The 15,193-nt window shown below is 37.6% G+C and overlaps 1 protein-coding gene across 1 annotated transcript in view; it reads left to right on the plus strand.

Annotated features, from left to right (window-relative positions):
* LOC122790903 (zinc finger protein 3-like) overlaps positions 1 to 15,193 on the plus strand; it is a 132,975-nt gene that overhangs the window by 19,540 nt on the left and 98,242 nt on the right. The window contains 1 exon segment of the mRNA XM_044058583.1: positions 14,315 to 14,410. Within this exon segment, the coding sequence (XP_043914518.1) occupies positions 14,315 to 14,410 (96 nt within the window).

Raw genomic sequence — 15,193 nt, forward strand, 5'->3', positions numbered from 1 at the left:
AATGCAGCCTGGGATGTTGTCCGGTCCCATGGATGCTGTGTTTTTGGCTTTAGAGAGTGCAGCTTTTACCTGCATGGTTGTGATTACAGGGACTTTGCATTCTTCCTGTATAGATATGGGCCCTTTAGGGGGTGAGGGGGGGTAAAGTTAGCACTTAACCTATCTGCCAGGATGTTGGCAATATCAGTTGGTTCTGTAATTTTTGTGTCATTGTGCTGTAACTCCGAGCAGATCTGGGTGTTGCCATTAAGATTCTTGACATAGCTATAGAATTCTTTGTGGTTGTCCTTAGAATCAGTGGTGATTTTGTTTTCATAGCTATATTTGGAGGATCTTATAAGGGATCTCTGCTTCTTACTGAGGCTGACCAGGGAGCTCCTCCTCTCATGGGACTTTACTCTTTTTTTTTGCAACAATTTCTTCCTTCTGTTGTACAGTTTGTTTATGGCAGGGGGCCACCATATTGGCTTCCTTTTTTAGGAGGATAGCGTCTTGGTTCTGTTTGGGATAGCACGATCCATGCACTCGTGTAAGTGTTTATAGAGTGCATTTGTGTAGGATTCAGCAGTCACTGTATTTTCCATCTGCATGGGTGTCATGAAGTTCACCACTTCTGCCTTAAGAAGCATGAAGTTGGCTTTTTACTGTGGTTCACTTAATGGGGGGGAGGATGTGGATATCAAAGGTGATTAGCTTATTGTTGGATCGGACCAACGAGGAGTTGACTTCAGGTGTGGAACTTCGTCTAGGATATTGTTGCCCCTGGTGGGGGTTTGGATAAGTTGATATAATATATATATATATATATATGTGTGTGTGTGTGTGTGTGTGTGTGTGTGTGTGTGTGTGTGTGTGTGTGTGTGTGTGTGTGTGTGTGTGTGTGTGTGTGTGTGTGTGTGTGTATGGGGCCCCTTTGGTAGATCAAACTTTTAAATGTTCGAAGACCATTTGGCCGAGACCATAACCTCAAACATTTAAAGTCCAAACGGACCGAGTGGAGATCACGTACAGAGCGGAATGGGAAGATTTCCCATTTCCACAATGTAGTGCAATCTCGGAGTTGGTATATTTAAGTAAGAGGGTGTGGGGGTGCAGGGGTCCTACTTTTCTTATTGTGATACAGCAAGGATCATTTACTGCAGTGAGAGTTTTCACACCTCAGCATGAGAGTGTTGGTGAAAGTCAATCAATTATTTTAGAACTACAAAATAATCCCTTTACAAAAGCCTGATATTTACCTACTTTCTTATACTGGAAGTAGCCAACAGCTGTTTATAGTGTAGAACAAGCTCTCACAGGCATATAAATGATGTTCAGTCAGAGAAACATAGAAGTAGCTCTGTTACAGAAGGTGTGTTTAGATGAGAATACTTCACATTCCTGCCATTCTATCTTAATGGCATGAGAAAACAGCACCACTTCCTTATGTCTAGCACGACTCGTATAAAGAGGACTTGAAATATTTTCTGGGTAGAAGGAATGAAAGCAAGAAAACAAGATTATGTTGCCAAGGCAGGCTCCATCATCCATCATTTTGAGGGAAACATTAAAATTGTAAAAGAAGCACTTGGCATGACGTTGAGGCATTAAAATAGTACAGAAAACAAAGATAAACAAACATGTGTTTGAGTTCTAAAGTGGAGCTTTCCTTTAACCCTTAAGTATTCATATCTACTTGTTCCGTGCTGCAGACCACAAATGTATCACTAGTTCTGATTATTCAAGTCTCGCATTTGAAAAAGAATGTGCTTGGCCTACATGACCTAGGCTATGCAGCAGAGATTTCTTAGTTTTTAATTTTACTAATAACCATACGTCTTCCACCCTGAGATTGTTTTTGAGGTCAGTAAAGTGCTAAAGCGACCCCCTCCCAATAGCTGTCATAGAAATCTGTGTGTGTGTGTGTGTGTGTGTGTGTGTGTGTATGTACACAAAAAATGTTGGCTAAATATTTTATGTGATGAACAAGAATGAGTCAAGGCCATAACTAGGGTGACTTGCCCAGGCACAGGCTGTTGGGTTGGGGGAGCAGTGATTGGCAATGCTAAAGATCTGTTTAGGCATGCAAGGATTCAGTTAATAACCCATAACCCAAGGGTGATGTCCCAGATGCTAAAATGAGTGTTTAGTAGTTCAGTAGCAAGGACTGTATACAAGCTCTTTGCCACAGTTTAGAAAACATTTTTGGTTCTCAACTTTGGAGGATCTTTTTTGTTTGTTTTTGATTTTTATTTTATTTTTTTATTTTTTGGATCCCTAATTTAGCATTTCAATGAAATACTTCAAAGTAATAAAGAATAAATTGTAACATCTTTAGTTTGGGGACCACCCAGGATGCCAACTGGCCTAGCTACTGCACTTGTATGTGCTGTCCTGCAACACCGTTTTAACTGGTAAGAACTTTCACTTTTATCCAGTGAAACATATGAAGATGTCACACAATTACAACATTAAGCACTGTGTCAAACATACAAGCAGCTAGAATTTGCCTTAGTAGCTCTTTGAAGTGACAACTTTTTTGTTTTCTGTAAATGAACAATTCTGACAACTTTCATTCTTTTTAAAGTGTGTGAGAGGAGTACCAGGGATTTTTCAAAGGAATAGTGTACACAGTTTATAAACCCTTTTTTTCACCCTTTTGCATTAAAAAAAAATAAAGTGGCAAAGAAAGGTACTATATTCATCAACTGTAACATTAAAGAAAGACTCCATCTTGGAACTAAAAAAAATATATTTTTCATTCCGTCTTTGTTTTCTGAGCTATTTTAACACCTACAAATCCTTCTGCTTCTTATAGAAATTTAATATGTTTTATAATATGTTTTATGCAAAATGGCTGTCAGTGAGGCTTGACATAGCAACGTGATCTTGTTTTTCTTAAAGCGTTTCTCTTTCCCATAATTCAAGTCTGCTTTATATGACTCATTCTAGACGTAAGGAAGTAGTGGCATATTCCCTTCCCATTGACATATAATGGGATTAGTGTCAGCCACTGTCATCTTGTGTACCTTCTGTAACAGGACTGTTTGTATTTCTTGAATGGCCCTCATTTGTGTGTTTTACAGCATACTGAGGAGTTGTACAGCTGCAGCCAGAGCAAGTAGCTAAATTGCAGGCCTTTGTTTGAACTGTTAAGATGACTTGACAGCCCCCCCCCTCAACAGTTTGGTTAATGAGTTTCTATTTCACAAGAAAAAATATTTTCTGACTTTTCTCTAAATGCCACAGGCATCTTGGATACTACATTTAAGTCATCTTAAAATGAGGAGTATATATAAATATTTAAAGTTTAAAGCTTAGCATTCCAATACTGAATGCAAATATCTGGTACGGACACAGAACTTGCAGACTTCTAATCCTGACTCACTGAGGCATTTTTACATACTGCAGGCTTAATTGTCCATTGTATGCCTTTCTGTAAATTTTATTTTCATGACATGAGGGAGTAGAGGTAAGCAGGCCCTTCCCTAGCACATAGTACCCGTAATGTACCCTTTATGTAGATCCGTGCATATGTACTCTCAATATTCTGTCATTTACAATGTAACAATATATTAAAACTAAAAGTTAAAGGAATCTGCATAGAACCAGAAGGAAGAAATTGTTCATACTAAGCAGAAATGTGGTCAGGGAGCTTGAGATTAGGAACCTCATCTAACGGACTTACATTCATTTTGTATTTCCCATTTTCCCCTTGAACCTGCCTGTCGGCATCATCCCTTCTATGATCCGTTATCCCATTCTTTTCTTTTCCCAAAATGATGGGGCCAATCAGGAGAGGCCATCATGCAGTCAACCATCAGACATGTTCTTACTTTTAATCCGAACACTTTCCTGGTAGTTGATGAGCAAAGTCACAGATGAGGGCTTGCACCATCTGCCCATGGGTGCACATTTCTGCATAGACCTCATGAAAGCTGTCGTGCAGATATGACTTGGCAGGGCCACGTACACCTCTGTGCCTAACTTCTGCATCCTGTGCACCTATTAGGTGCTGGCATTGCAGTGAGCCAGCCTGCCTCACCCCTTTAATATGGATGAGCTGACCTCTCCTGCTCATTCCCAGCCTTCCCCCACCCAGCTTTTCCAATGCCAAAGCTGTTAATCACTCTGAGGCTTCATCACGCTACACCATGGAGTCGAGCTCTTTTTCTGTTTTTCAGTGGCATCAGTTTCTCCAGCAGTATAAAAACAAGTTGAAAGGTCAGCCATCTCTCTCATTACAGTATAACGTAGCCACTGTTTTGTTTTCATCTACTACCCTCCTGAAGGTGAACATTTGTCATTTAGATGTTCAGAGGTATAATTTCATAGCCACCCTGCACAGCTACCAAGAATGCATTCCCCTTAATTAGATGTCACGTGACAATGGTCTTGTCTGTGACTGCCTGCAAAAGGCTTTCTTTTAGGCAATTCTTAAATGTCATTATGGCTATTTGTACTTCCAACAGCTCATTTAAATGAAATGAATGTGACAGCAGTGCCCCTGCACTGTCCAGGACTCTGTGTGGACTCTCCACGTCTGACACTTCCATTATCAAAACCCAAGAAAGGAGAAGGAAGAGGGAGAAAAATACAACACCTGTCCGTATTTCGTCTTTCTGAGCTTCTCTTCTGCACCATCCTAGTTACCAAATCAAACGAGCATCCATATCCAGGGAGTCAGCCAGATGATCCCAAGAATTCCTTAATTATTAAAAACAAGAAAAGAATCCCGTCCAAAGCACTAGGCAGAGAGTTTATTCCAAAAGTGTTACACAAATCATACGACTTCACTTACTAAATGCTTTCACCATTACACATGGCATCATCAGAGTAAATGAAAATCAACCGCATCAAACATTAAATACGCAGCCAATCACATCAACATCCAATAAGAAACAGTAAAGTGTACATTAATTAATTTGAATAAATAAATGAATATTAAACATTAAATATGTCCACACACAATAACATTAAAACCATGTTGCCCAAGCTTATGTTGTGAGGGATATCCTATCTAAAATGTGTTTTATTTAAACATCCAGATAAACAGGCACGTAAAAAGGAATGAAAATAAAAATATCAAATGTTAAAATACAATATAACCCACTGTTTACATTATATTCTGTGGGCCCTGTCTTTTAAAACGGGTTTTAGAGAAATACATTCATTCAAACCCGGTGGGGTTGTAGCATCCAAAATTGTTTGCCATTTATATTCTAATAATTCTACCTGCAACCTTTCATCCCCACCCATCTCAAGGTGTCACCCTGTCAATAACAAAGAAAATAAATGCATGTCCTTATTTTTTATGGCCCTCAGATGTTCTGCGATCCTATCTTTTAACCTGCAAACAGTTTTGCCCACGTAGAATGCGTTGCAGCTAACACAAGTGGCAATATATATCAACTGTTGTGTGTTGCAACTACACCTACCTGGGCACCTCAAAGTCTTCATATAATTGGACACCAATACATAAGGTCCATCATTGATGAACCTACAAAATTTACAGGTTCCACATTTGTACATCCTAGAACACTTGTAAATGGTTCGTCCCTCCAAAATTTCTTTAATGTTTCTTCCCCTAGACTATACTATTTTGGGAATATTCCTCAAATTCTGTTTCATAGTTTCATTAAATACTGTATTCCATACTTTTTTCACTACATCAACAACACCACCAGTTTGACTGTTATATTTCAATACTAATGCCTTACCGTCCAAAGTGTTGGTCTTTTGAAATATATCAGTGTCACTGCCCCTTAGAATGGGTTTATATATACTCTGTCTTTTCTCCAAGACTTCATTCCTGATTTTTAACAGCATCTATAGGGGATATCCCCTATCTAAAAAGAAACCAATAAGGGTATAAACTTCTTTGATACAAGTATCATCATCACTTACAAATCTTGAGACTCTTACCATCTGGCCCTTCACTATTCCTCTTTTTTTGATGTGGGGGGTGACAACTATTATAATATAACAAATAATTACTATGGGATGTCTTCCTAAAAATATTACTGTGTAAAGTGTTAGCAGATTTAGTCAATTTGATGTTCAAAAAAATCTCTTTTTTGTCCCACTTGCTGGTGAATCTAAAAAAGGTTGTAGTGCTATTTAAATATTCAACAAAGAACATATCTTCATCCTCATTGCCCTTCCAAAATATTAGTATATCATCTAAAAAGCGGTTATAGAGAGCAATTTTGTCATTGTATGGTGAACCAAATGCAAACTCTTCCTCCCAATATAGAAGGACCAGGTTAGCAAGTCCAGGGGCACACTTGGCCCCCATTGCCACACCTGAAGTTTGCTGAAAAGTTTCCCCTTCAGATGTCACAAAATTGTTCTTTAACACCATTTCCATACATGATGTCATCATGTTAATTTTAGCAGCATTTGATTTACCACTATTAACCCAACTTTGGGTGAAATATTCAACCCCTACATCTTGTGGAGTTACTGTGAATAGATTGACCTCTACAGTTAGAAAAGACCAATCAATGCTGACATTAGAAACCCCGTCAAGTCTATGGAGACAATGCCAAGGATCTTTCAAGATGTGTGGAACCCCAGCCACTACCTTCGGGAGCCCTTCATCCACAAAAGCAGCCAAGGGTTCAGTCTTTGAACCCCGAGAAGAAACTATAGCTCTAAAAGGGGGGTCTCTGGTACCTTTGTGGATTTTTGGGATACCAAAAATAACAGGTATGACTGGGTGTTCCACAGTTAGAAAATTAAATTCTGTTTCAGTCAATGCCCCTTGATATAGGGCATCGAGTAAAAACAAATCAATTTTGCGATACGCTATGTGCAGTTCATTGATAGATACCCTATGGTAGGTGGTGTGGTCACCCAATATCGCCTGCATCTTGGCTATATAATCAAATTTGGACATAATACACCACCACCCTTGTTGGCTTTCATAATTCTCAAGTCTTTGTTATTTGCTAACTCAAATAAAGCATCACTTTCCTGTTGGGACAAGTTTTTACCGAAATGTACCCCACGTTCAGTGTTGACCAAATTCTTGATTCCCATCACACATAATTTCTCAAACATGGACACATCCTTGTTACTAGGGGGTACAAATACACTGTTGCTTTTCAATCACCCCACATTGTTTTCATCACCAAAAACACTATGGTTGTCCTTGAAGTAAAGGGCCAAGTTTAACTGCCTAACATACATTTTGACACTGGTAAGCATGTCCACTATATTCGTTCTAAAATTAGGTACAAATGAAAAGCCTTTAATTAAGACATCATGATGAACTTCTTTAATGTCAAAAGCACTGTAATTGTAGACATTAAAATTAGATTTGGTGAAAATCTTACACTGTGACAACAAGTTCTCATTGTTAAAATACAATTCTTCATCATTGGTGGTAGAGGATGAAATTTCCCCTAAAACACAAAGTCAATATCAAAATAATTTAATATCTCCTGTTGTTGTTGAAGGTAGAATTATTAGAATATAAATGGCAAACAATTTTGGATGCTACAACCCCACTGGGTTTGAATGAATGTATTTCTCTAAAACCCGTTTTAAAAGACAGGGCCCACAGAATATAATGTAAACAGTGGGTTATATTGTATTTTAACATTCGATATTTTTATTTTCATTCATTTTTACGTGCCTGTTTATGTGGATGTTTAAATAAAAGCACATTTTAGATAGGATATCCCTCACAACATAAGCTTGGGCAACATGGTTTTAATGTTATTGTGTGTGGACATATTCAATGTTTAATATTCATTTATTTATTTATTCATTCAAATTAATGTACACTTTACTGTTTCTTATTGGATGTTGATGTGATTGGCTGCGTATTTAATGTTTGGTGCGGTTGGTTTTCATTTACTCTGATGATGCCATGTGTAACGGTGAAAGCGCTTAGTAAGTGAAGTCGTATGATTTGTGTAACGCTTTTGGAATAAACTCTCTGCCTAGTGCTTTGGACGTGGTTCTTTTTTGTTTTTACTTGTTTTGTACCCTGTGGGTATTTTCATTTGTAATTCCTTAGTTATTGCTGAATTTTCTTCAGACCATCACGACTCTGACCACCATGTGACCCAGAATGTAGAGAAATGCTTTTGGTATCAAAACAAACTTGGTTACTATTAAGTAAAGCAAACTGTCCATCTACAAAACGAGGTCTGTTTTTTTGAGTAAAAAATTGTATTCTTCAGCTGTCTCTAAAGAGCTCCCATTAAACACTTCCTGTTAAGATGGGCTGAATTCTAATTTCCTTGTCAGTCTGTAAAGCCTAGTGAATACAAAAATGTAACTGACTGCATCAGATAATTCTGCATTTGTTGGTTTTGAATGAATGTGTGAACTAAACAGTCATCCAATATACTGAGTAGATGTGAAGGCGCTACAACATAAGTGCATGGGGAAGCATTTGGAGCTCTCCTGCCTGCAGCTGACACCTAGTCTGAAGTGGCGAACTAAAGTAACATTCCTGCTCTAATTGAAACTGCAAAAAATCTCCCAAAAAGGTTTGAAAATTTGGACACTCTAGTATGGATCCTTCAAATACAAAGTCATTGGGTCCCTTTTTGTGCCAAATGACTGAAGCGCTCAGAGTTTCAGCATTCTGAGCTCGTATGATGAAAGCTGCTTTTCAAGGCAGAAGAAATGCAAGGTTAGTATTTACTCTCCTTGTTTGGGAATAAGAGAGAATTCTCCTGGGAAAGGAAGATACTTTTTTCTTTGTGTCCTTTTTAACATTTTCTTTAGAATGGTTTCTTGAATAAATGTATATTGGATAACTTTGGAACTGTTTGGTGTTAATAGTAATTGTACCTTGTACAACTTTTTGATTTGCTTTTTAGATATAAATAAGTTGAAATGTCTCCAGCTGTTTAAAATATCGCCAGCTGTACTGCAGTTGTTTCGCACCCTGATGGAAGAAAAAACAGAACCTTCTAATCCAGATGACCAGAGACTTCAGAATTTAACTTGCTGTATTTTTGTGAATTGTCCTTATTAGATTCAGAGGGCTTGGTCCTATAATACATTTGATTTGTAGGTCCTCATTTTCAGCTAATAATTTTTCAGACCCCTTCATAATACTGTATCTGTAAGGAGGACCCTGTAAGATATATTATTCCAAAGGGCTGTTTTCTATTCTGCCTGAAAAACAGGAGAAATAATTGGTTATATGAAACACAGTAGGTAATTGTTTTCTTACGTTTTCCTTTATTTTCCAGGGAATTGAATCTAAATGAAAAGTATCACAGCAATAAGCACAGGGCCATAGGAAGGGGACCTCAGAAGATAGGTTTACAGTGGCTCCAATAACTGAAATTATTTTTTATTTTAACTTTTTTTTTTTTTTTACTTCAGTGCCTCCCCTATGAGCATTTGTGAGGAAGAAGTTCATTAGTGTCATGATGCCTTAACTTAACCTCCCATCTCCCCTTCCTTCCCCTCTCTCCCACTCTGTCTATTTCTCTTGGATTCACTGATCCACCTGCCATATATGGGGGACATGGGAGAAATGTAAATACCTAGAGAAAGCCTATGTGAATATGGGAGGGCACACAGACTCTAAATAGAAGGCACCTCACCTAATAATTAAAACATAATCTCTTGCTGTGTGGTAACAGTGGTAAAATATGTACATAAAACCCTGTGCACAGGCAGGGGGGGCTGTGCACCCTCCTGCAGGCACCTCAGCTGAGGATTGATGTGAGGTGACCATGGTAACAGATGAACATAAAAGCCTGAGCACAGACTGGGGTGAGCATGCACCCTCTGCGTACACCCCAGCTCAGGACTGATGTGAGATGACCGTGCTAACAGATGCACATAAAACCTTGTGCACAGACAAGGGAGACATGCACCCTCCTGCAGGCCCTCTAGCTGAGGATTGACCTGAGGTGAACATGCTAACAGACGCACATATGGATAAGGAACATGCACCCTCCTGCAGGCCCCCCAGCTGAGGATTGATGTGAGGTGACCATGCTAACAGATGCACATAAAAACCTGTGCACAGACTGGGAGGAACATGCATCCTCTGTGTGGACCCCAGCTGAGGATTGATGTAAAGTGACTGTGCTAACAGATGCACAGATGTATGGGGAGCATGCACCCTCCTGCAGGCACCCTAACTGAGGACTGATGTGAGGTGACCATGCTAACAGATGCAAATAAAACCTTGTACACAGACAATGGGAGCATGCACCCTCCTGCAGGCCTCCCAGTTGAGGACTGTTGTGAGGTGACTTTTTTTTTTTTTTTGTTAAGTTTATTTCCGTTGGCATATAAAATATATAAAATCACAAGAATTCATATAAATTTCAAACAAGTATTCATTTAAGAAATTAATATAAAAGATAAAAATTTAAACATTTGAAAAAAGAAAAAAATGAAATTAAGAACCATGTACAATATATACATTTGTGCTTAACAATTTTTATGATTATGAAGTTTGTGATTTTTATGGAGCTTCTGTTCCCAGGTTCTCTTGTTCATATTTCTGAATCCAATTCAGAACAGAAGACCAAAGCCTAAGATTTAAAATTTTTGATTTAGAATTCAGTTTTATGAAATCTCTTTCTTTCTTGCATATGTCTTCCAGCAGAAGAGTGGCCAGTTGTAACCATATTAGTTATAACTTTCCTAGCGATATCTAAATAACACAAGAAAAGAGAATGCTGAGCTCTGTTAACATTTAGATGAGTAGCAACATTATACAAAATCAAATCTCTAATAATAGAAATATTATCGGACCATGGAGCCTGACCAAACATTTGTACAGGTTTCCAATAGTCGTGTCAATTGGACCAAATATAACATGAGACCAGTCTACTTTACAATTCCAGAAATGTCAGACTACATCTGTTGATTCGTTTTATATCCTTCTAACACCCTAAATCACAACACAAGCAGCACCATCACATTTTACTTGGCGTCTGTTTCAAAACACTAGCCATTGGCTCATCACAGGCACTCTGTTCTTGAATTGTCTTTCTTCATACTTGTGAATCACTGTCTGACACACAGACTGGTTGCACAGTAGAACACTAGTGGCAGTACCACTTTTAACCAGGGGTTTGTCTCCCTTTGCCCCATAGAGTGTGTGATACACTTCATCATTCCTTCTACTTGCTAAACGTCGCCAATGATGCTAAACTCTGCTGTCTTTTTATATACTTTTCTACCATTTCTACCTTTATTCTTAAAAAGTGAATGTAAGCTCACTCTCATCTTGTGTCCTCCAAAGCAGTTTTAAGTACAACTCTGAATATTTTATAAATGACAAAGGACTGTGATCAGATCCTTGATTGTAACCAAGTTATTGAGTTCAAAAATGCGTTAAAGAAATTCACCTTGAGAGCACAGCTTGGAAATTTTATTTACTGAATTCACTGTTGAGAGCATATCACAAATGATTATGACTGAAGCTATAACCAAAATTTGTAAAACATGAGAAGGTTTAGCTGCCATATGGTATGACTTTTTTAATAGCTTGTAAAGCTGATGGCTGATTAGAGGTGCACTTTGTTTGTTGCTGCTGTTTATGTGGCACCATGCGGCAAGTTACAGCTTTTGAAGCAGTTAGTTGGCTTCTAGTGCAGTTGTACAGTGAATACAGTTCTCTCCACTACTGCAAGGTTCATTTAGTGCTAACAGGGAAATTCATTAGAGCAATTGCAACGTGTTGATAACAAGATTATATTTTATAGCATTTGTGAAGCATTGTTAGTGCGGTTCCTGTCTGTTTCTATTACCAACATCCTCCTCCTCCTTTAATAAGAATGCCATTCGCAAGTAATGGGCTAAAATACTTTTATTCTTTATTTACAGTGTGAAACTGAATGCCATGTGCAAGTAATGGGCTAAAATACTTTTATTCTTTATTTACAGTGTGAAACTTTACATTTTATAATGGCATACATTTTTGTTTCTGATTATGAAGTTCATGTGACTTTTTTGTGGAGCTTTCCTTCCCAGGTTCTCTGTAAATAGTTTTTAAACATAATAGTGGTAATCCTGGTTAAAGAAAGAGCACTAAATAAATGAAATGGAGATAAAATACATAATGACTGACTTGCATAGTCACTAAATATAGTGAATTGTTTTATTTTACTTAAAGGCATTTAAACCAATCTTATGTTAATTTTTGGCTTAGACCTGGCTATCTCATTGCAGTTGGTGTTGACATCAAAGTAAGCCATTATGAGTTTTACTTTCATTGGGTTAGATTACCATTACCCAGTACTGGACAAAGTGAAAATCCTCCATATGTATGTTTGTCAACTTTTGCATGTAATATTTGCCTTCTGAAACACTGTGCTGCTCAGACCAGAGGAGAAGAATACACAGAATGTGCCTGGTCTGTTTGAATGCTCACTTGCCACAGATGTTTGACACAGTTGACAGTGAGCAGCCAGGTTGCATAAAAGAAAGAAACATTTTGATACTTCTGTAAGATCTTTCCCTGAATATGTAACAAAAAATCAAGTTAGTAAGGTAAGATTTAGGAAAAATATAAGGATATAGCTAAACACACTCTTGTTGTTTTTCGGCTTTTTCCGGTTAGGGTTCGCTATAGTGAAACTCCAGTCCGCTAATGATTGGCAGTAGATTTTTACGTGCCGAGTTGCCGGCCCTGACGCACAACCTTCAACGAAGGTACGTCCATTCACGCATGTCTCCACACAGAAGACGCTCTAGCTGAGAATCGAACAGGACAACGTCTTATGAGGCGACAACGCTACCGCAGCACCACCACCACAGTCATAGCTAAGGGTTAATATTACCTGACTTTACTAGTAGAAACAGCAAGGAATTATGGGAAGTATAGCCAGTCAGGAATGAGTATAACCAGTCAGGAATGAATGTGAGAGTTAACATTGTAACTATTTCTGACCACAGCATATTGGGTGAGGAATTTTGTAACAAAAAAAATTGTGAGACAAAGATAGAATCATGTTCCAGAAAAAGGAGTGTTGAGATGTTTCGTACAGGGATGGGCAAATAGCAACATCAGCAATTAAGGGTAACTTATCAACAGGATCCGATGGGTTACATATCCTTTTCCTGAGTAAAGTAATAATAAAAAAAAAACACTAAAAATTATTTTTTTTAAATGCTTCAAGCAGGGTTTTGATATTCTGTATGTATAGAAGCATTTGTGATACCCAAACATAACTGTCCACCATGTTGCAGTTACTACTTTTATTATCCCCAAGCCTTTCCAGTATAATTGATTAAGGCTTTGAAAATATACTAGTACAGAAATTACCCGGGGAAGCAAAGGGAGATTTAGATGTCAATCAACATAGATTTATAGAAGAACACAGACTAATCTTGTTGGCTTTTACTTGCATCTGATTGGTAATGGGTTATCAGAAGATGTTATACACTTGGGTATGTCAGGGCCCTTGACTCTGGTTTTGATTATGCCTGTATCGAGAACAATGCAATCTCTGTGACTTTTACAATTACATTATTAAATGGGCAAAGACAAGTTTAGATGACTGAATATATAGGGTGAGAATAAGGAGCACATACTCTGAGAGACTTTTTGAACTGTCTTTATTCTCCATAGGGTACACTCTGATTTAGAGGGGAAATGATCTAGTTTATGAATGCTACAAAAATGAAATTAGGCCCTTCTTACAAGGGATGATATTTTTACAACACTTCTGCATGTGGACCAACCAGGCACTGGTTATGTTATCAATCTGTAACTTGAGCCTAAAAAGAAAAAAATGTCCATTATATGGCTGGGAGGTTCTGGAACTTATTACCTTTATGTATTAGGGAGGCAGAGAGTTTAGTCGGCTTTTAGAACCAATTAGATGTGGTAATGTGGTGTTCCCCCAGATTTATATGCTGGCAAACTCTTTACACTGAGCATTATGTAACTTGAGGACTGGCTGTTTCCATCCCATCATGAGTTTTCTTCTTCCTTTTTGATAGAATAACAAACAAGATGGAAGTGTATAAATCCAGTTTTATTCATAAAAATAAATATGCATATGTATGCATTAACGGTTCATTTTTTTCTGTATTCTTACTTCCTATTGCAAAATGTAAAGAACACAATATGCATAATCAAGGCGTCACGGTTTGAACCTGTGGTGTGACTGCTGCGGCATATCTTGTCATTCTGAAAAGTGTCTCTATGCTTCTCCATTTTTGCACTTCTTTGCAAGAAACGTTGGTAGATTTAACAGTCAAGTTTGGCTTATTACTCTCCAAATGTATGTAAACATTTAATAACCAGCATTTTTGGTTACTTATTTAATTCATTTAATTTTATGTATGTATTTATTAATTAATTCATGTATTTATTTAATATCCACAGAACAAGCTAAAAACAGCTTTATCATCCCTGGAATTAAAAGTCAAGCAACTTAAAGATCAGCAGAACACAAATGACAAGGAACTCCTGGACATGCATGTAAGTAAAGTGACTGTGATAATTTCTGAGTCTCCTGAATGCATGTAGTCAGTAGCAAAGGTCAAGATTATGTATTGTGCTTGTAAGTTTTTCTGTGGTCAGTGATGTAGAAATGGTGAACCATTTTGGAACCCTAAAGCATAAAGGGATTATATTCTTGGCAAGTCAAACTGCAACTTAAGGTTTGTTTAACAAATCATTTATTATTTTTTATATTAATCATTTAATAGTAAGGCAATAATGTGTGTCTGGGGGTGGGTTGGGGGGCAGACCTAGAAAATAGTTGTACCAAAAGATAAGTTGGAGTCTTTAAATGTGATAGAAAAATATGCTGTTTAAGGTTATTTCAGTTTTACAAAACTAGATTTGAAAAAGCTTGATTTTTTTTTAATTTGTGTGAATGACACATCAGCTACAATCCAGTCAATTTATGTTGAACTGAAATGTAATGCATCTCATATGCTTAATGTATTTTTATTCTTTTATGAATTTATTCATTTGTTAACAATGGGTAAGTCTAATTATTTACTGGTGTAATCTTTTTAAATTTTTTTGCACTGAGTTTAAGGCCATGACTTTGACACCAACCATTTGTTTGTGTAAGACCCTCTTGTAGGATGTTGACATCATTTGGAGATTCTATGACTGCTCCGTCATCAGCAAACTTTGTCAGCCATAGACCTTTAGTTTTTGTTTGTACTTCGGAGAAAACAATAGTGGTCCCAGGACTGATCCCTGTGGAACACCACTGGTTACAGGTCTGCTGTTGGGAGGTTGCATTCC

The sequence above is a fragment of the Protopterus annectens genome, chromosome 16.part0 (assembly GCF_019279795.1).
Source record: "Protopterus annectens isolate FY-2018-M chromosome 16.part0, PAN1.0, whole genome shotgun sequence".
Classification (NCBI taxonomy): Eukaryota; Metazoa; Chordata; order Ceratodontiformes; family Protopteridae; genus Protopterus; species Protopterus annectens.